Source organism: Rousettus aegyptiacus, unplaced genomic scaffold, assembly GCF_014176215.1.
Source record: "Rousettus aegyptiacus isolate mRouAeg1 unplaced genomic scaffold, mRouAeg1.p scaffold_m13_p_2, whole genome shotgun sequence".
Lineage (NCBI taxonomy): Eukaryota > Metazoa > Chordata > Mammalia > Chiroptera > Pteropodidae > Rousettus > Rousettus aegyptiacus.
Window position 1 is genome coordinate 20,322,404 of NW_023416295.1, and position 23,736 is coordinate 20,346,139.

Sequence of the window (23,736 nt, forward strand, 5' to 3'; positions counted from 1 at the left end):
GGGCACTTAAAATAAAGCATTACCTTGTAAAAAGTTAGTGCCAAAAGAGATAACTATTCTTTTCAAGAGCATTGGCCACCATGCTAGGGTATTTTAAGTCCTTCTATTACACTAAGGATATCTTTCTACAGATATATTTGCACAGTCAAAAAATAGGGGAGAGGTCATTTTGATTTTTTTTTTTTCACATAGGCTGAGAAAATCAGATACTCACTCTTACCTTTACATCCCAGTGCCCCTGCACCCCTTCCTTTTTAAACATAAATGAAGACTGTGCTGAATAAAATTAGTGACATCATGAGCATCAATTTAAAAAGTAGAGTCACTTTTAAATTCCACCCCCCTTTTTATAGACAATGATAATGAGTTGGTGCCTACATTTCACCTGAAGAATGTTGAGAAGAAAGGGAAACTACTTTACCTGTTTAACCCAAGGGCGAATGTTTTTCTTTAACCTCAGCTCCCTTGTCTGGGCCTCAGTCAGCCTGAGGCATTTTGAAATCTGCTTGTCGGAGAACCCAATCTCCTTTGCCTTTTTCAGGATTTCTCCTGTAATGGACTCACTAGGATTTAATGAAAAAGAGAGATTCAAATTTAAACCAAGCCTACTATTTGCAATGCTGACCTTCTCAAGCATGTGGATTACTATTTTCATACCCTAAGCACCCCCTTCTCTTCTTACATCCTGAAAAACGATTTCTGCATTTACTGTCCTAATGAATTGCCTCTTTTAAAAATAATCGGTGACCTCCATCTTAATAAATCAAGGCGTCCTTTCTTAATTTTGATCTACTTAACCTGTCAGCATATGACCTGTCTGATGTTCCATTTTTTAAAGATATCCTCCTCTGGCTTCTGGTCAATTGTTTCTCATCTTACTTTATTACTCACAGCAACTATTTACTACTATTTTTTCCCAAAGCTCTATCCTCTGTTAAGTGCTTTAGTCTGGCTACCCTCTCTCCCTCTCTAAATTTAACCACTGACATGGCTCAAGTAGCATAAGTAGTCAATGATACCCAAATCTGTAGCCCCTTCCCCAGTATCTAACCTGTACTCCAGGTCTTTATGTAAATGAGCTTTGAGAATCATCTTCACCCGGGCACGCCAACATTGCCTTAGACTGGGTATCCTCTCCATAAATTTCCTCTATTCACTAATATCGCATATTATTCTAATTTGAAAAAACAGTTTTGTGGTTTTATGATTATTTTCCACTCAAGCCGAACTTATCACTTCATTTTCCACATACTCATTTTCATAGTGTAGATTGTTTTCATGTAGTTTCCTTCACCTGTAATGCCTTTGACGTATCTACTCAACTTCTCTCCAACTCCCAGCCACCCTTCTTAGATCAGTAAAAGCCAAGCCTCATCCATGAAGCCTTCTCAAGTCTGCCCTCACCCACACTGATCTTTCTAGGCTCTTAACTGACTCATGTTTGGAACCAGGGTCATAGTTAGAAGCATACTGCATAACATGTCATTATCACCTAACAGTTCTAATGTTTTAGCTTTTAATCACCATCCAGACTTTTTTTCCTGCTAGAGTCAAGTTCCAAAGGGGCAAAAAATATGTTTGGTTCATTTACCAGATTATTCTCAGAGCTTAACATATTGTCTGGTCCACAGACAGAATTCAATAAATATTTATTAAATAAAATGAAGAAAATTATAATTCTATAGCTTTTTATTTTAAAGAAAAGATAAGGAAGCTATTGAAGTCAGGTTGTAACTAGAAATCAAAATGTACACAGAAATAATTTGTAAAGCCCAATGTTCAGAAAAATACTACGGTAAAAGCATCTTTAACCAAATAGCTATGAGCGAGCTATTTCAAGCAATAGTCAACACAATCATATTCGATTATGACAGTTTGATAGTCAATACTTGAAATTAAAATGTGTTGTCAAAAGATCTATAATAAATAAAATATTTTTTGCTGAAATTCTACTATTAAATGTAGTTGAATAAAATCTTTTGCATTTCATTCATTCTATTCTTCAATCTTCTTTATTGAATTAATTCATATTTTAAGTTTAGAGAAGAAAGAATCAAGATGGCATATTTAATAGTTATTTCTCTGGCTTTTTGATATCAATATTTGTTTGGACTTTTGAAATTATAGCTCTTCATAGTCAGTTCACTTTTCTATGGCACCTAAATTCCCTTCTGTCTTTCAAATCAATTTGTTATTTCTCCCAATGAATTTAATTTCTTCTTTTTCTATTCCCATTTTGATTTTTTAATCTCATCAAGTATTCGATAAGCATTCTCCTGAGTAACACATTTTATTGTCAAGTTCTTGAACACAATTTCATTATTAAATATTATTATTTATTTATTGTATATCCCAAACATTGTGCTACATGTCTAGAACTATGCTGTCAAATATGCTACCTACTAGCCACCTGTGACTATTTAAATTTAAATATCAATTAATTAAATTTTTTTTTAATTAAAAACTTAGATCCATAGCACACTAGGCACATTGCAAGTACTTGATAGTCACATATGGCCTGTGGCCACTGTACTGGACAGCGCGGATTAGAGAATATTTCATCACCACAGAAATTTCTACTACACAGCGCTGCTCAAGAATATACAAAACAATATTTGAGACAATAGAATAACAGAAAATGATTCAATACATTTCACGGAGAGATAAGCTATGTGGTGCAACGTGAGGTTGGAGAAAAGAGATAACAATGTGAGTGGTTGTAGTTGAGAAATACTATGGCAGTAGAGTGATGAGAATAGAACTATAAAGAAAATTCAGCTTTATATAGATGAAGAAGTTGACAGATACACTGCAGACGAGGGCAACTAACTGCATTTGCAATATTTTGAGGCAGCGATAGGCATGGTTGGTATAGGACACATGCTGAGGATTTGTAGTTGGAAAGAGTAGAACATTGTGAATGGTAAAGTTGGGCTACATTTATTGTCATTCTTTCATTAGTGCTTTAACACGGTGAGCATATGCTGTGTGTCAGGTTCTTTGCTACCCATTTTAATGCCAAAGAGATAAAATATTAAATCTCTACATTCCAGGATGTCTCTGCATTGTGAGTAGTTCTATGACAGAAATGTGTACAAGAGGAGGCAGGGGCTCAGAGGACGGAAGTGTGCCCGCTTCTGCTGGGGAAGTCTGGAGAGGCTTTACTTAAGAGGTGACTGCTGAGCTCCTGAGCATCTTTGAAACACCCAAGTTTATCCTGTTTACCTTTAGTTTTGCAAAAGAAAAAAAATTCTGAGGTGAAAGCAGAGGATTTGTTGTTGTCCCTATTTTTTTAGAAATGGATATTTCCACTTTCCTTGCCAAGACTATGTTCCTAGATGAATTACTTGTTTTTTTATGAGCAAGTGTGAATTCAGCCTCAAAATGGAAGTGCTTGACAAATAAGCTATTTTTCTAAATTAGAAATTGGTTGATGCTATTTTTAAATATGTATCTTTAATTGTGAGTTTCGTGGAAGATCTCAAATTATATTCATGTTTACCTGCATGGGGAAAAGCTACATATTTCTCTGTGATCTGCAGTTATATTAAAAACATAGGTATTATACTGTTAAATTGCATACCTGAAACTTACTGGATTTCATTAACCAATATCACCATAATAAAAAATAAAGAAAAAAGAAAACAAACAAACAAATAAATAAATTTAAATCCTGGCTCGACCACTTTCTAAAAATAAAAACAAAAAACATAAGTATAAAGGTTGAGTTAGATAAAGAAATGCTATATATATAACCTTGAGCCAATTCTTACCTATAGATTTTTCTAGCTACTTGCTAAAACATTTCCGCATCATTGTGGGACAGCAGTAAAAGAAAAAAACAAGCAAAGAGTAAGTAAATATCAATAAGACATTTCTTTATTATTGCAACAACTATCTGAGGCAAAACCTATATTATGTTACTCTATTGACAACCAAATTAACCTCAATGACTAAACTCTAACCCTGAACAATAGCATCCAAACACACTGAAGAAATATGCCTTGAAAAGAACCATCTTGCCTATAATTTGACTATGGGCTAGCATAAATGCAAGTTCTTCAAGTCCAAAGATAACCAGAAGTAATATATTTATCTTTAGCTGCTTGGGTCATGTTTTTTTTTCTTTTTTCTTTTTTCGCTTTAAATAATTTATTTTTCTTTCTTCCTACATGGAATATCAGTCAATACTTCAAAGGTTCCAATATTGCTTTAAAAGAAAATAATAAATAATGGTACTAAACAAACAAACAAGAAACCACTTAGATTCCTCACGTTTCTATTAGGGGTGCAATACACTTGCTTTTGTTTTGTCCACATTCAGCAATGTAGTCTTTTCTATTGCTGAACTATGCATAATTCCTCTTATTCTTTTCTACCAAAAAAAAAAATCCAATAGAGCATAAAAAGGCATTTCCAGCAAATATACAAAGTCTTCCTTCTCTACACACAAAATAAAATTAGACTTTTACAAACAAATTAAAAAAAAAAAGAGGCTGATTGATAACACTCACCTTACGCATTAAAAAGTAAAGTGAATTAACTTTGTGTTCAGCTCTGGTGGCAAAAAATAGCTATCTGTCATAAGACTAACTCAATCGTTGCTGCTCTCCATAGTATATCTACCCCAGAGAGGTTTCATATTTAAAGGGGATGTCTGAGAAGAGAAACTGGAATGCAAAATAATGAATCGTGAATGATAAAATTTTAGAATGGGGGTGAAAACTATTTCTCTATAAGTGCCTCCTCAATCCTAACAGGTGAGAGTTCTGAAATAGATGCATTAAGCTAGACCTGCAGAGTTTATGTTTTAAGCTCACCATCTGATTCTCAGGATATTTTCTTGGTGAGGCCAAAACTGCTTAAATTTTTGCCCAATATTCCAATAAGGCGATCAATAGCATGACATAATATTTTTCAATATCTTGAAAATTAGTGTGTATTAAATGAAAATGGCAAATGAATATATTTGTGTTCACCTACCTTAACTTGAATGCAAATATTGGGTAGGTGTATTCATATGAAGTCCTAAGTGACATATCTTCTATTGTATTTCATTCATGATCACTCTGGTTATTAATTTCTGCTCTTTAGACATGTTCATAAAATAGTACAAAGCACTTGACAATCCTCCTTACTAAGAAAATAAATGTTGGTTCTGACTCAACATGGCAATCACAAGGACATAGACAATTTAGATCCTTTCCTATATGATTCTGCTAGGCACCCCTAACGCCAAGACGGGGAGCAGGTTGCCTCTCTCTATTGTCCTCATTCACTTTCTCTGCTGCTTCTGCATAAGACACGACTGTCTGGCATATCATTACACACAGAAGAAAATTGACTTTATTCTCTACTTGTTCTGATACGAAATTTTATTTTGAGTCCCATTATAATAAAATAAAAGAAGAGACAGTTTGAAGACACGATTCATTAGCTTTGGGCCAGTGATTCAGATAAGGTTAAACCTCTTCAGAGTCAGATACAAGATGAATAATCTTAAATGAACGTAAAGCTCATTTAACAATGTGGAGATTCAAATACATGCTCCTCATCTTTATCTGCCCATATTGGGCTGCCTTCTATTTTGTCTGCTGAAAAGAACTTCCAACAGAATGCGATTTCTTAAAAATCAAGGTGGGCAAAAACTTGTTTTACAGACAAGGCTATAATATTTCTATTTTCCCAAAGGAAGATGAAAACCTTAATTTGGAACAAACTCAAAACAGAATAATTACTAAAAAAATATATAAAAACTAAATTTGTTATTCAAAACTGCTCTTTGAAACCTCAGTAGGGAATGCTCCATTTATATTATATTGTAAATCAAAGGAGCATTATATCAAGCAAAAAATGTGATCAGCTGAATGAAGCATATTGTTATTTAATATGTATTTGTGTGTACTAATATGCTTATTTTTATCTTTACTTCTTTGAACACGAATACATTTTTTATAACTGTGTCCTCTATATATCTAAAATTTCTTTCCCCTACCAGCTTTCCTTCCTTTCAGAGTTCAAGGGTAAACTCTTTAAAAGCTTATACTTTTATCACTGTATAATAGAATCTAAACAATAAAACAAAGAAACACCAAATAGCTGTGATACTTGCCTTTTCAAAATCTTCACTTTCTCTCTACTTAGCAGCATAAAACGATAGTTTGAAATTTAGAGGGGAAAAAACATCTCAAAAGCAGACAATCAGACTTTTTTACACACTCTGCCATAATCTTCTAACAGTTAGACAGCATGGCTCAGCTTCTACGGGGGGAAATCTCTCGTGTGTTCTCTGGTTTTATAAACAATATAAGTCTTTCTCCTCTCTCTCTTCGACTTCCAATGTAGATTTTGTTGTTGTTTAAAATTCTACCCTGTCGTCTCTGAAACTTCCACCACTCACACTTAGTCTTCAATAATAAATGATAAAAGGAAATGGAATAAATTCCCCTTAATGAGGAAATTTTCACCTGGCATAGAGGAGCTGGGGAAATCTATTAACCGACTGGAGGAACGCCTGCAGCATTGCAATTACCAGGGGAGCCAGCGTACTTCACACAGTCCTCTCTTCCACTTGACTGGCTTTTATCTGATCTACCAACTCACAAGTAATACTAAACAAATTTCCCTCCAGATTGCACAAGCTCTAATGTGAAAATGAGCACTCCACTTGGCCTACAATTATGGGATGGGCTTGCAATTTTATTATTATCTTCTTTTTAAAAAATCCCCAAAAGGCAGAAGCTGAGAAAAACATTAGGCCTGATGCTCAGTAATGACGCCTGCTTTTATAAGAAAAGAGAACAGAATAAGATATATTCTCTTCCCTGAGACCCCTTACCAGCCTCTTCCATGTGTTTCACATGGCTTCACTGATTATTTTTGGCCTTTCACAGGTTCAAGACCATGCCACCATCACAATAGGGCAATCAGTGGATATGTTATTTGTCTTTTCATCTTTTCTTTCAAAGAGACAGGTTGTTACCTCTTTCCTTAAGAGAAAGGCAAAAGGTATTTTTCAAAAGCAGCAGTAACATTTAGAAAAGCAAATGATGAAACCTTGGCAATTATGTAAATATTGCTCTTTTCTCTTAATTTCTGTAAAGCAATGATGCCTTTGGAGAAATTAAAGAAAACCTTGAACTTTATCTCTCATGTATAGGACAAAATATCTAAGACAAAGAATATCTAGATCCAAGGTTCATTTGAAGGCATACCATCAAGAAAATTTCCTAAGATTTGAGTCCACTTAGCCCTCTCACAATAGTGCTATAATAACACAAGTGTTAATTTTCAAGGAACAGCACATTTAAAATCACATTTCACTTTAAAGACTATTAACAACAACAAAATCAAAACAAAGGAGAGAGCCTCTTGAAAAATTGATACTATAGATATTTTTAAGTAGGCAATTTTAAATTTCTGAATTCTATGTTCATTTTTTATCAATCTTTAGTGATTCCAATAATTGAGAAATAGCATGATATTACTTTCAATCTGATAAGACTATCTATATATTATTGATTATAATATGATAATTATATTCTATGAATACTAACTAATAATACTGGAGAAAATAACCTTATATAGGTTAAGTTAACGATAACTTTTGAGCTTTAATGAATCACATTTTGTTTTTCAGTGATTCTTAATCAAAAATGCTGTGACTCTCTTTCTCTGCCCTTGATTTGGTAACAAGGAAAAACTAACGGGAACCAACTAATTACAGTAGTAAGTCATGTCTATGAGTGTATAAAAAAGTGTTTTGTTACATTTAAAAAAGCTTCTACAAAACAAATATCATTCACAAGATTAAATGAAAGGGAACATTTATACTAAGAAATATTTTATTATTTCTGATTAATAAATTCATTTATAATGTTAAGTCCATCTACTGTAACCTTTCCCAAAAAGTAAGATGTAGTCACTAAGCAAATCCTAAGTTTTCCTATAAATATAGGTTTGTTATATGTACAGAATTTAAATCCAACAGATATAAAAAAAAATATCATACAAGGTCTTGTAAAAACTCAAATTGGATGAGCATTCTTTGATGTTTTAAAATGTTATTTCACAAATATGCTTGTTTGTCCTATATTGTAAACTCCCTCCATCATCTTTGTTTAAAGTAAGCCGTGTTTCCACAGAGAAGCTTTCCAACTATTACATATATCGTCCCGAGCAACAAATGTATAACTTTCAATATATATCTTTCTTTGACTCTGGAAACCATTACTTAGATCGTATTAAAATAAATTATGTAACTGAAGCCTATCCATTAACTGCTGCATAGATTTTTTTTCTTGTTATATATATATAACATATATAGGAATAATTTTTCACCAAATAGTTCTAGTTCTTGAATGAGAAACCATGTGCCTTTTCTAGGAAGGAGGGAAATGAGAAACATTTCTAAGAGGATACAGAAAAAATCTAGACTTAAATTCTTGGTAACATGTCACATGAGATCTACCTTAAATCGAGGATTATTATTTATATAGAAATCAAAAATCTTTTTCACTGAGGGTTTTCCAGAAGACATGAATGCACATTAATAACCACGACAGCAAAAATTCTCACGTACTTTATACTGATGACTATCCATTCATGAATAAATTGAGTTGCTCACTCTTCAAGATGCCTAGAGCAAAATACGGTCAATTAAATTAGTCATCAGCTAAAGAGTAGGTGGTAGGGTAGGGTAGGGTAGGATATGAGGTAGTATGTGCAATATCAACACAGACATGATGACACTGATGTGACGGCCATTATATTATTATTATATTTACATGGACAAATAGAGCCTAGCTGCCTGTTTCAACCTTAAATAGACAAATCTAGAGTCAGTCTCCAACTATGCTGAGAAAAAAAAAATCATCAATCTGATGAAAGGATAAAAGTATAAAGTGTTTATTTAGCATGATGCCAAGCAGGTAATAAGTGCTTGATAAATGCAAATGCCAGAAGACAAGGAAGAAGGCGAGGAGCAGGCATGAGAGAGGAGAAAGACAACCAGGAGAAGAAGCAGCAGCACAGAAAGGAGGAGTTAAGCAAAACGAAACTGGCAAGTCACCTAAACTTGGCCTCAACACCTCGGCTATTCTCAGTCTCTTCCCTCTCCTCTATAGCATTCCTGTCTCCATACCTTGAGAGCATGAGGGACACCTCACTTTGAACTCCCTGCAAATCACAAATGATCTTCTGACGAAAATATGCACCAGTCATCTACTCTGCTGTGGGGAGGTACGGCCACCACCTCAAGCTTTTTAGGATAGACATCACGCACTTCATCTTCAAGGGCAGATATGGAGGCTCTGTGCCCCCATAAAGGTATCTCAGGTATGAATGAACAATTGAAGGAATTCTGGGAGTTAGTGATTAGTTTCTGTAATTATAGCTCAGGGAACCTATTTTGCTTAAATTTAATTTCCATTGTACATGCTAGAAGTTTTTTAGTCATACTCACATTAACATTTAAATCATTTGCATTGTATTTAAAGAAAAAATATACATATATGTATAGATACGTAGTCTTTAATATAAACACAGTAAATTTTTAAAAGAAAATCATTATCCTAGTTCCCTGTATCCTTGAAAATTCTGTTTATGTCTTTTAAAGGTCACTCACTGGGGCTTTCACCCAGCCAGGCCCCCGAGTTTTTCCCACAAGAGTTCTAAGGAAGGGCATATTTCTTACAGTGTTTCTGCTCTAAGTGGGGTCAACAATTCAGGCAGGAAAACAGACAGCTCACAACTTGACAGCTAAGGAGGAACTGATCTCCAGCTGTCTGATTTAAAAGTCATATCTCTAAAAAGAAGCTTTTGAAAAGGGTTCATAACTAGAACCAAAGGCAGAAACCCCAGGCTAGATTTTTTGCTCTCCTCTGACTGATGTGACATGACGTATGACACACATCTCACTGTGACTTAGTTTCACCACCCACAAAAATAAAATAGTGATTATTTTCTACCTGTATTATAACAGAAATGTACTTTAAGGTCACCAGAGAAATATAGATCTCTGTATTATAAATACTATAAGTATATGTTTTTTGCCTTAACTTTCTTGGCTGGTTAATCAAATCAGACTTTCACTACAATTGTAAATATTTATGAATATTTCTCAGAAAAACTGTTTTGAAAATTTCCAATTTGAAAACCTGAATAATATTTTTTTATCAAAACCACATGTTCTCAAAAGGCAATAGAGATTTTTATGTCTATATAAATATTATAATTCTTATAGTATATATAATCCCAATTTGGCAATATAAAATAATTAGATAAATACCCTTCTATTAGGAAACAGTTTATTCAGAGCTTTCCAGGCTAATTAAGAGATATATAGTCATTCAAAAATGAAAACCTAGAGATGCTCATTTACAATGTGTTCCACGACAGAGTAAGTTTATATCTTGGACTATACATTTTTCAATTAATAATTTTGAGAGACCCTTTGAGCAGCCAGGAATTTTAATGCATTTTCCTCTACTTCAATTTACCATTTTTGACATGACAAAGAGATTCTGATTTTCACTTTCTACCAAGAATAGTTCATTTATTTAACGGGCAGAGTATCATACGAATATTATTGTTTACTCTATGCAAGGCAAATTTTCAAAAAATTTATGGTAAATAAAGAATTGGAAACCAGTCATATCTGTTTCAGAACTGATACTGTACTTTAGAATCGTGAATTCTATTCTGCATACACACAAATTAGCAGAAGCTCTTAAGAAAAGCTTATAATAAAAGTATATTAAGTAATTATGGTATTTAGAATTTGTCCTAATGGGATTTACAATTTAATTGGAAGATATTACTAGCTTACATGTAACAATTATAGAACAATGAATGAAACTGTGTGGCTCAACTACACACATTGAGCAAATAAGTAGATAATATCCACCTTAACTTCTGTTCACAGACTTCATTTCTTTATAGAAAGATTTTCATTTTTATGAAACATAGCAGAAATATAACAAAAGAAGAGCAAACACAATTTGTCACTTCTTAAGTAGAATTCGTCCATTTATCTACCTCCTCTTTCTCATTGTACATTTGGTCCTTAGAGTCTAGCTATGACTCCTACCTCCACATCATCAAATTTGGAGGACTTGCTCAATTCTCTCCCATTCCGTTCTACCTAAACCACGCAATATTGTTGAAAGTGTCTTCCTATTTTATTTGTTTTGTTTGAAATTCACTCTTCCTTTGGCTCTCATGACATTGAAATATAATGAAGGAAAAACACTGTCCTTTTATTCTGAAAGTCCTAAACGCAAATCCTGGCTTGAACACGCACTACCTCTGAAATTTTGAAAAGTTTCCTTAAACATTATGAGCCATTGTTTCATCTATGAAATATGAGACAGGGTTGTATAACTTCTAGGAATTCTTAAATTGAGATTTATATGAGGTAACATATGCAAAGGTCTTAAAGCTGGTTTTTAACCTCCAGCCTTGTGTTTTTGCTTCTTATTGGTCCATTAACAGCATTATGTTTATATATAGATATGTATATATATTTCATCCTCAAAAATAGATTAAAAACTCATTGAAGGCAGGTTAATGATTACCAATTATCATTAACAAATGGCATTGGATCTAGTAACATGTCTAAAACATAAAAGGTACCCAATAAATGTTAATGACTGAATACATGAACAAATAACATTTTGTCTAATAAAAGATCCTAATAAAGAGAAATGCCATCAAATAAATACCCCATCATGCTGAGATCAGAGATATTGACATAGAAATAATCTATTAATTCTTGACTATTATAAGTTATGGCTGTATATTATTTAAAACCAACTTAAAATTTTTAAAACAGTTGAGCATATAAGAATCGATACTAAGAAAATATATGATTAATTTTATGAATGATCCGAATATCATTCTGAAACATTTTAAGTAATTCATCTAGCCCATACTAGAATCAAGTACTCTCTCATGCATTCAAAATGCACAATTATTTGTCAAAACTATGAAAACACTATTTAAATAATGAATTTAATGAGGATACTCAGAACATTAAACATTCGATATAAAATTTTATTATAGCTGATTCAATAAAGTTAATCAAGGCCTATCAAATCTATGACATCACTTACAATATCCTATCTTATCACATGCAACACAAAAACAAATTTAAAATAAAATGTATTTTTGGCATTAGTTCACAGAGGCATGGAAATTCTCACAGTAATACTCCTCTTTCATAGAGAGAAAATGAATTTTTTTTGTAAACTCCAAATTTTTAGTATTCTTGAAGCAAGCTTCATTAGATAAATGGTTTAGGATATGAAGACAAAAACTATAGAATGATAACATGTAGTAACTGATAAAATTGTTTTCCTTTACGATAATTACTTCACACATAATATATATTCATCTAGCTGCACGGCTGCCTAGTAAAATGAGAAAGGAGTACTTTTTTACTAGGGTGAAACTGAGACTTAGAATAATAGTGTGAGTTGATAGTGAGGTCAAAGGACATAACCCATTTTCTGCAAATCAAATCAATGAGTTCCACTAAAGTGTCCAACCATTTACATTCCCATTCTATATTCAATATAATAAATATCCACATTTTAGTATATTTTAGAATGTCCACAGACTGGAGTGGGGAAAACAATAACATATGTCATAACAAAGTACTGTAAAAATTATAAGTTGATTATATGTTATATATAGGACATATATTTTCCCTATATAACTTCTATGTTTAATATATTTTAAAGCTAAAGTTATTTATTATAAATTTTTTCCTACCAGGAAGTATAAATTATCATTAGAAAGTGAAGTAACGTCCCTTCTCTGTCTTATATCTAAGTTTAACAACTTTTAGGTGACATTTTCCCCCCGGAAGCTTCAATCAAATATAATCACAAAACATTCTTGTCTGGTTTTGTCATGCTTCATGAACAAGTTAAATCAAAAGTCAATAGAACTAATATGTGTAGGAGAGGACATTCAAAGGGAGTGTTCCAGCTAAGGTGACACCTGCATTATTACATCTGCCAGAAGTTTTTGGCTGTAGAGAAATGGCCAACTTTACTGAGCTCAATTTAGCACTTGAATGCCCAAGTGGAACTCACCAGGCTTGCCCTAGATTGTTTTCCTAAGCCATAAGCACACCTATGATTTTTCAGCACTCACCAATGGATGTAGTTTATCACACTGAACACAATGATAGTCATATGAATATTAGGCCCTTCAAAAGTGCACTTACTCTTTTTTTTTTTTTTTTTACTACATTGAATGTAGCAGTAAGTGGCAGTGAAGAGGGAAGAGAATATTAATATTATCAGGATTCAAATATTTAGAAACATGAAACCTACACAATATGAGAGAAAGCAATATTTGGATATATTATGCAATAATCTGTAGTAAATTAAGTTTATATAAAAAATTAATAGAGAAATAGATTCAAAATCTTAGTCTCTTATACTGCTATATAAAATGACCTATATCACAATCGTCATATCCCCTACTTTTGAACATCTATGATGGATAATAGATTTTTTAAAAAATAGTTACCCACAATGTTGTTAACATAAATAGTAGTGCTGTACTAAAAAAAAAAAAAAAAAGCAACATGAGCCATTCCAGAAAAATTGCCCAAATTTAATAAAATGCAAAAGAAGCAGCAATTATTAGTCAAAAATAGCTAAATAAACCAGGAAATCAAAATCAGGAAATAAAAAATTAAAAAGAATCACATGCAGAAGATGAGCAGATGCTCAGAGCTGCAACCGGAGGTCTCATATTTTTTTGTCTGTTTTTTTTAAGTATCATGATTGCCTTTTAATCTAAAATTGCTAATCCAATTTTAAATAAATAAAAATGTTTGGGGTGTAATATCCTGAAATAGGTTCTGCTTACAAACAAGCTTTATTATAGTCAACTTCCTTCCTTCCATATAGCAAAAGGGGTTCAGCTCAGAGGTCCTTGTACCTGGGCTTGTCTACTAATTACTATTATAGCTGAAACTTTTTTACATGTGCTGGTTCTGTGGTGATAAGGATATCATTTCTTTTTTGACTACTGGAACTATACTGAAAGTGTCTATTATATGTAGTCTTATTTCCTCCAAATGTTATATGTAATTTGCCTTTCCACATACCAAAACATCGATGTGTGAATCCATATACACAAACATGTATATACAATCATGCATGTGTTTATAGATATATTTGTGTGTATATACACATACATATCTCACACGGGGTAAATATAAAATATCTTTGGCTCTGGAGTCCTGCTCAGGTTTTACCTCAATTCTGTTATTTATTAGCAGGTGATATCAAGAAAGTTGCTAAATATCTCAGTGCTTCACTTTACTATCTATAAAATCAGGGTGATTACTAACTTCCTTAGGTTGTAGTAAACATTAAATGAAATAATATGAACAGTGTTTCACATGTAGTCAATGAATTTAGGGATTATTATTTTATACTTGGAAGGCATTCTGAATCATTTTAATTGAATCAAAATTCAAGTATCTGTATAAACAGAGTTTTAAATACATCATTTTGTTTATTTAGTTATTTGATTTGCAGCACTTGCAATTCTGGCCTCCAGGCCAGATTTATTTGCATGACCAAAGTTGAATCTGTCAGTGTACTAAAGGAAGAAAGGACTATAGCTGAGATTTTTGTAGTTTGTAATAGATGAAAATAAGCATATTTTTCATCCAGTGAGTAATGATGAAAATGCTATATGGGAGGAGCATTTATGCATGAAAGAGTTGGTGTTGGTAGGGAAAATAGGCATATTAAAGTTTGGCTAGCTCAGTAGGGAATGAATAAGGCTTATGCAAATGTAGCACCACTGAAAATTCTGACAGACTTAACTTTTTAAAAATTCTTTACAAAGTGATCTGGTAAGGTGAAGTTAATAGATTAAACATCTGAATTCCAATGCATATACATAACAAGCATTGGAATCCTACATGATACAACTCACATCACACTGAGTAAAAAGAAACTTTCCAAAACCTAAAGAAATCCACTGTAAAATATATGATCACTCTAGGTCGATTAATGTCACTATTCCAGCTTATAAATTTGGGGAACTGCCTAGAACAGTCAACTCTCCTAGCATGCCCTTGGGCAGCAATAAACAATTTAAGAGGAAAAAGAGAAAGTCAGTGTACTCAACTGGAAAAGAGAAATTTTTTGCTGAAACTGTCTGAATAGCAGTTATCACCTAAGTTGGTAAGAATACTTATTGCTCTGGAAGTCTTAGGACGGTTGCCATTGCTATGATGGCAAACTGAGTTCTTATGGGTGCAAGAGTCGGAATGTGGTGTGGGTTATCCTAACACTCATCTAATTTATTACATCACCCTGAAGAAGGCTGGGATTTTATTCATCATCCGTGGCATGATACATGTTTATCTCCACCATTCAAGGAAAGGGACTTCTTACTGTAATTTCTGCTTTTACATAGACATGAAAAACTCATCAGTTATTTTTTTAATGCTGACCTTGCTACAATCATTGTTTTGTTTTCCACACTCCAGTCTGTGGATATTCACACATAGATTAAATACATAGGAATATTCAATTTGGGAGCCAAGTTCTGAACTTTATTTGAGGTGACTATGTAAATGGAAGTAATTGACCACCAATTTGAGTGATATAGTCTTCTCTGCTAGTGAATGTGTTTATTGAATATTAAAAGAATTTTAGCATGATTAACAACTATAGATAGGGATTTTTGTTTATTAGCCTAATGGAGTGCTATCGATCTTTTGATAATAGCATTTGCATCACTAGTTATCATTGCTTTCTTTAGAAATATAAGTGTAGTATTAAAATAAGTGACAATTCATCATAAAGAAAATTATGATACACTGCAAAATACATAAGCAAATGCAAATTGTGACTCTGCAAATGAGTATTTAAATGCATATATGTAAAAACACAAAATGCTCTTCATTATAACAAGTAGCAGTTTCATTTTCAGTGAGAAAGAAGGGAAACCTTCTTGGGCACTCATTACGAACCAAGCGTCCTTTACACTTATATCATTTAGTCTTCACAAACTATGAATAGATGTTAACAGGGAGAATACAAGACTAGGGAATGAGTGAGGTAACGTGCCCATGATTCTATAGTGGGTAAGGCTGCACAGCAATCTGTCTGACTGGCTCCATAGCCTATGCTCCCTCCAGTGCACAAAAAGGAACCAGGTGGAACCAAACCCACGTCTAGCATTCTATACTTCATCCTCTCATTCAGTTTCTCCTTTTCTCCCAGTTGAGATCCCCATTGCCTTCATTCCCAGGAACTTATAAGAAAAGTGGAAAGCTACATGGGCACATCAACACGAAATATATGTTGAGCCAAGTGAATTTTGGGGTCCTCTCAAATTATGCAAAATAAATAGTTAGCTCCTGGGCCTATCCTAGAGCCAACTTTCCGACACTGAAGAAGTTGAGGTCTTGAAACAAAGTAAACCATAAACAAATGCAAATGAAAAAGAATAAGTGATCTTCTTAACCTTTCTCTAAACAGGCAATACAAAATTCTGCCATATAATGCCAACTGTTAATGGAAAGATATCATTACTGTTGGAGATATATATATATACCTTGATGACTGAGTCTTGCTAGATATTTAGAGACTGAGAAAAATGAAAAATGTCATAATTGATATAAGCAGAAGATGCTAAGGGTGAAGATAACCAAAATAAGGCAAGAAAGGTCAAGTCCTACACACTCCATTTGCTGCAATATTCTTTTAACTTTGGACTCCTATGTGCCAATGAATGGTAGTTTCAGTGGTCATCTATCTTTATTTATTTACTTAACATCTCTAAATAACATTCGTCAAATCGATAAGTGTGCATCTAGGACAATCCAAAAAGAAATGAATTAAACAGTAAAATATCACTCAGATAATAATGAATTCAGGGTTTAGGTTTACTAACACCGTGAACCATCTGTTGAGCTCTTGAAATAAGAGATAAGTATAATTGTAAGTAGAATTTTTTAGAATAATTTAAATTATTAAAAGCTTTATATAAAGTGTTTCATATAGATAATTATGAACAATAATATTTCTATGTACAAATATACTTATGCAAGAAAATGAAGACTGAAAATGTCAAATTATTAGCAAATAAACACAACAGGATGTAGAAGTCAGAAAGGTATTATAAGTGACCTATAACAGTGACTCATTCTAATCCTCCAAGGACCTTTATCACTATCAATATACAGTTATTTCTGCTTAGCTAGAATTTCAATCTGCTTTCTGGTTGTTAGAAAAAAACTATTCAATTAAAACATCGGATTTGTCCAAAAATCAGAATGTTTATCAAGTGGAAATTTAAATCACAATAACATCTGCTGTTTTTCACCCCAGGTCTCTTCCACTGCTACAATTGGCATACTGTATGTTTCTAGCACCCTCATGTGGTTTAATTGGAGCAGTTTCATAGACATTCGAAATCAGTTTTCTAAGACTGAAAACGGTGGAACAGACTATATATAATTCAACATGGAAGTTCTGCTGGCATCACAAACCATCTCAAGTCAGCACAATTCTAAGATGAATGTGTAGGCTCGATTCTTAACTTATTTGCTATCTACTGTTCATTTTATGTGATCACTAGAAAGGATGACTTACGAGCAAGATCGAAATTGCCAATTTTCAAAACCAAGCATTTGTTGTGGGCAATTGTTGAATAGGTAGATGAAAAAGAACCTCATTTTGCTCAAAAAGAACAGCAGGTGTTTTCAGTGCCTGGTTTATATGCGTCTTGTTGAAATAAACACAGCGACCCAAGTATACACTGCAGTTGCTAAATAGTTGAGAAATCAAGGCTTTGAATCTTCCACTGTCCTCAACTACATTTTTAGCGATTAATTTTTCTACATTTTCTCAAATCATTTGAGAACAGTTTACACTACCAATTTTTTTTCCTTCTTTGAACACTTGCCTACACTTGTGGGTGAGGCTTCTTTCCAATAGTAGTGTATTTCAGAGCTCTCTTAAAAGGGAGAAACTAAAGAGGATTATATAGTATTTCTTAAATTGATAATAAATGCTCCTCTTATCAAAAATACATTTTCAAAACCTATCCATGACCTTATAATCCTAAGGTGCCCCAACAAATGGTCTTTCCTCAAAAAAATTAAAAAGTAGATTTTAAAGCACTGACATTATCAGAATATTCTGAACATAAAATAAAAAATTTTAAAATAATTGGCCATTAAGGAGATAAAAATGTAAATTAGTGAGAGGTAAAGACTATTAACAGAAACGAATGTAGTTTATTTGTATGCTGAACTAGAAGTCTCAATGTTAAAAATATCAGTAGAATGCAAAAGGAATATACATGCCCATCAACATACAGAATGAGAAGCTTGATATTAAGAGAAAACAGTCTTTAAAACTCAGAAAATGTATAGAAAAAATGAATTTTACTCTTGATTATTCAAATTTAAATCTAGGTAATGTTTGGTAATTAAATAGCACATGAATTCATAAATGTACACTGATTTTCATAAATTCAAAGACCTAATAAAAACATTGCTATATTTGATAGCAAGGGTGGGGGTAGAAGATAGTTCAAATATTAATAGATATCTTTTAATAGGTAAGTAAACATCTAAAAACCCCACATTTCTTCTGGCTATGGCTACCGTTTTATAACCTTGGCACTATTTACCTCATCGAAGCAGAGTTTTTGGCCAAATGCTTAAGGGTAAGAAGGAGACTGTTTGAAAATTGCACAGAAGGTATCTAGAAAATTGCAGAGCCAGGCTGCCTTACCTGTCGAGCCCTTTCAGTGTCTTCTCCATGTTTAAAATGTCACGCATTTTATACAAAAACCACTTGTCAATGGAGGTAAGCTTCGTAATCTCATCAAGAGACATGTTGTCTTCCAGGGCCTGCCGAAAGAAGACATACTTTCTTGGCAAATATTTCATAAATGTGTTATTTGATTGAAAATAAATAGCAGCCATTCCTCTCCATGCTATTCAGAGAGCCTGAGGCTATAGACTGAGACATGAAACATGAAACTGATATCATATCATTGATGTTGCTCCAAATAAACCTACAGATGCTGTCAATTATATCTAGAATGGCATACAAAGGAGGTGCCCAGAGTTAATCAGAGAGGTGTGTGCTCAGAAAATCCCCCTAAAAGGCTTTGCCTCCTACTATCTATATGACCAGTTACCAATTATACCCTAAATTTTGGACATCTCTTTGGAATTGAAGGGAATCTTTTTAAACTATAATTAAGCCAAATTGGTAAGAAAATCTAGAATCTTTATAAAGATCATTCTATTTGTATTTTGGATAATTACCCTTTAGCAAATAGCATACTTTTTTCACTTTGTTCGACATTCAAAGAAACTAGTCAGTGAGAGTATATGGATCAAATTTGACTTGGTGTTATTTCTATAGAATACACCCTCACAGAGGCCTGTGAATAAAAGTTATTTTGAATTAGTTACTTTTGCACAGGTATTTTACAAAGTCCTAATATATTCCAAAATAATGTAAATTCCAAAATAATGTAATGTAAATGTTCTGATAGGCAGTTTGGCCTTTTTCTGAAGCTTAGTTTAGCAATTTTTCAAAAGTAAAATTATAACTGTGGATCATTAGGCTGACTAGGTAAGGCAACTGAAAAAGAAGTAAACTCTCAAAACCAAAAAATTTATTTTCAAAAGATGTCTACTCTTATTCTTTATTACTTTACATACATAGATATTTCTACCAAATGAAAAATAATGATAATATTCCAAAATAACATATTTTAGAATAGCACGTTATATTTTTATATCTCATTAAGAAATACATGCAACTAATAACTCTGTTGTTACATTTCAACCCAGGGAACTTAATTTTCTTAAAACTTTTACTTATTTCTAGTATCTAAGAGACCGTAATTATGTGTTGAGATATAGCATAGCTCACAATTCCATTGACTAGAATAAGATGACATCTAATGGTAATACTCAAAGGTCTGTTCACTTCATAAGTCTATTTATGTTTCTTTTGTTTAATTCTCCCTGTTCCTGAGGATTTAATATTCTTTCTTATTCTCTAAGTGATTTAAGCTCAATTAGCTGTTGGTCATCAAAACTCTGAGGGGGATAGAACCTGAAGTTAGTGCACTGTGACCAACCAAAGGGAGTTTCCACACAATCGCACATAGCCATCACCCTGTGATTGACTCAAAACTTAGAATCCTGTAGTCATTTCACTGTGAGGTAAAATATACAGTGACATCTGCAGTTTCAAACAGGAAGCAAGATCCTACCCATCTTGGGACTTCATCTTCGAGCACTACAGCTTTGCCATGTTGCACGCCTGTAATGAAGTTCATAATGACCCCACATAAGCTTGAGGTGACTTTAATGTTCCCCAAATCAAAAATAATGTCCAGTATTCTCCCCAAACCAAAAGAGATGATGATCCAGTCATCCTGAAATAAGACTGCTGCAAAAATCGGGCCTTGGAGCAAGTTGCCCTTTTCCAAGAATCATGAAAGCAAGCGAAGATTTACACTCTCCCTTCATTCTTTTTCCCCTTCAGCCCTCCACAGTTCTTATACGCTTTGTCAAAATCACCAAGCTCTTGGTTGCTGTGGAAATGAACAGTAATGATGACCTCTAACAAACAGAAAGCAGTTCCTTCTCTCGGCATTCTGGCCAATGATAATTTATACCTCAGACCCTGCACTTCTTGCTCAGATATAGGGTGCTCTGTGCAAGAAAGAATCTCTACACATTCCCAGAATCCTCATCCTTTATAAGTCTGTTAGAAAAAAATAAAAGATTTGCTTGAGTTATACAGCCTCACTGGGAGTTTGGAAAAACTTCCCTTTTTCATCTGCCTCTAAATGGCAGAAGCATGATAACTAGACTTAAGGAAAAGAATACATTTAACTGCACTTTGTCTGGAAAAAAAAAATATGTAAATAGAGATATGCATACACATACAAGTGGGGTAAATTGCTTTTTAAACAAAAGACTGACGTAGGCACAATAAAGAAAGTGAAATGGCTTTCTGGAGTAACTTTTCATCACTAACTATCCCCACAGAAAAATGTTAATTCTCTATTACCTTGAAACTCAACATTGAGAAATAGCTATCAAAATATACTAGCATCTCCCAAGATTTCAAAGGGAAGTAAATATTCCACATTGAGAAACCATAAAGGCAAAGAGTATACATTCTACGAATGAAGAAAACATTCCTTCCCTTTCTTCCCCTCTCTGCTGGACTCTCAACAATACATGGAAATAAATGTTCCAGTGAGTTCAGAATCACTAACAGCATTTTTCTGTTGCAACAAAGACGAATTACCCAAACTCCTCTTTTAAAGACAAAATTCATATTTTCATACACTCAACCCACACGCACATGCGTGAGCACACACACGTGCGCACGCACACACACGCGCGCACGTGCGCGCACGCACACACACACACACACACACACACACAATGGTCAGTGGAGCTTTGTAGCTCCACTGTGGTTTGACACTGTTAGAGGATTAATGCCTAAGCTTCCTTAAATGTCAAAAAGCCATTCAGGGATTTCTGACCAGACAGATCCCAGCTGCCCAAGTCACCTTTTATAAAATCAGATAAGCTGAGACTTCAAAACTCTAAGCTTAGTAAACATGAAGGGAGATTAATATGGCATTTAATTTGCATAAAGGGAACTAGTGAGTGGAAGTGAGAAATGTGGGGCTTTTTTTGTTCTAAAAGGGAGACCAATAAAATAATTACATAGAAAAACCGATAATCATGGAAGTTCTTTATAGTATGTTGTTTAAAAACAGAAAAGGAAGCAAATAGAGTATTCTAGAGTCTTTAACCATACTGATATTATTTTATGCATCTTCCTTTCTAAAATACAATATTACACACTTTCAAAACTCAAGTTATGAGAATGATAAGAAATGATAAATATCAAATCTACTTAAAAGTATTGATATGATATATACTAAAAGGAAGGAACAGTTTATATGATCATCCCTTAAAATTGTAATGTGTCCATAAGTCCAGGCTTAAAGTCAAATAAAACAGGGTAATTTTTCATTAATTATAAAATAATCTGATGAAATGCATCAAAGTTCTCAGTTTAATACTATTGAAGAAAATTAAAATTTTTCCAAAAATCCTTGAATCCAAAATCACTTGATAATTCAGTTTTGCTTTAAAGTCCAGGCTTACTATATTCTGGGGGAAAAAATAAAAAAAAAAAGAAGAAACTCTGTGCCCCTTGTCACATATTACCTTGGCAATGGCATAGATACGGGTGCTGGACGGGTCAGCCAGCTCTTTTTTGAGATCTAGGTTTGATGGCCATTCTTTGTTCATTGGGAGATGGGAAGTGAAACCATTTATAGATGGGTGGCACATCCGTAAAGCCTTCTGGAAGCTTTCCTCAAAGGTGCGACCAATAGCCATGACCTGTAATACACATTTAAGAGCTCCTATTTAAAGGAAGAGTATATATATACATATACATATACATATATATACATATATACATACACACATATATACATATATACATGCGCATATATATGTATATATACATACATATATGTATATGCACATACACACATTTGAAACATATATATAAGCAAAACGTATATATATACACACACACATATATATATATAAGCAAAACTAGAACAGGAATACATCTTAGAAAAGACTTAGGAATAAAACATCTATCAGAAGAATACCACTCAAATTTAGGAGTTATTTTTCTTCCTCTCTCCTTTTCTCCATTGTTTTGATATAATGAATCTTCAACATTAGGTCAGTCTTTGACCACTTAGAGATTTTAGCTGTATTTGCTGAGACCGATGAGAAAGTCACCTGTACCTTCGACTGACCATAATATTAAAATAAGAAATCTATGATCAGAATGTATCAACCTTTCCTTAATAAGATCTTGCTTTTGTGTAGATGTCTTTTAGAATAGAAAGTAAATGAAGAAAAACCAGACATACATTAACACAAAAACAGTACTATTTCTAAACAGATATCAGTCAGTATCCAAGACAGTTTAGCTTTCTTTATGGCTAAGCATTAATATTAATAGAATCTCAAGAATAATAACAAATACTGACAGATTCAGATTTGAGCATAGGTGAAGACTAAATTCTCCATGACAAATTCAATGTGCCTTCCCACAATCTTTATAGATGATTGTACACTAATCAATTAGAAAAACCATGTGGTGATTTAGTTTGGACAAGTTATAAGTCAGAACTAAACTTAAATTGACTTTGAAGCCTACTCAGTTATTTTCGTTGCATAAACACTGTCTTTGAATCTTTCTATGGAATAATAGATTGCTATATAATTTTGGTCTTCAATTTAAAATAATAACAGTCATAATGCTGCTGTCAGTAAACTTTCATGATTCCTCAAATAGACCCAAATTCCCACGAATGTCAGTTAAGTAAATCTTCATGTCAATTGTGTGACAAGAGATACATATTCGAAGATCACTAAAACCAAACAAATAACCTTTTTACACTGCTCCAAATTTAATTAGAAATAAGGGAAGATTCTCAAGAATGAGAATAAATAAAACGTTAGTCTAATTCAGATATGCAATTTGCAAGGCATAGTGGTATTTGAAAAGTTAGACAATTTGTTCATAGATTTGCTAGCCTCGGCAAGGAGAGGCTGCCAAAAATAAGATATTTTATGTTACTATCAAATTAAGA

General features: G+C 33.2%; 1 protein-coding gene across 1 annotated transcript in view; it reads right to left on the reverse strand.

The window, feature by feature from the left end:
- The window catches only part of CPS1 (carbamoyl-phosphate synthase 1), a 115,351-nt gene that overhangs the window by 37,557 nt on the left and 54,058 nt on the right, over nt 1-23,736 (reverse strand). Inside the window, exons 20-22 of the mRNA XM_016158607.2 lie at nt 22,283-22,459; nt 18,792-18,910; nt 422-563 (exon numbers count right to left, since the gene is read on the reverse strand). Coding sequence (XP_016014093.2) covers nt 422-563; nt 18,792-18,910; nt 22,283-22,459 — 438 coding nt within the window. The remainder of the gene's footprint in view (nt 1-421; nt 564-18,791; nt 18,911-22,282; nt 22,460-23,736) is intronic.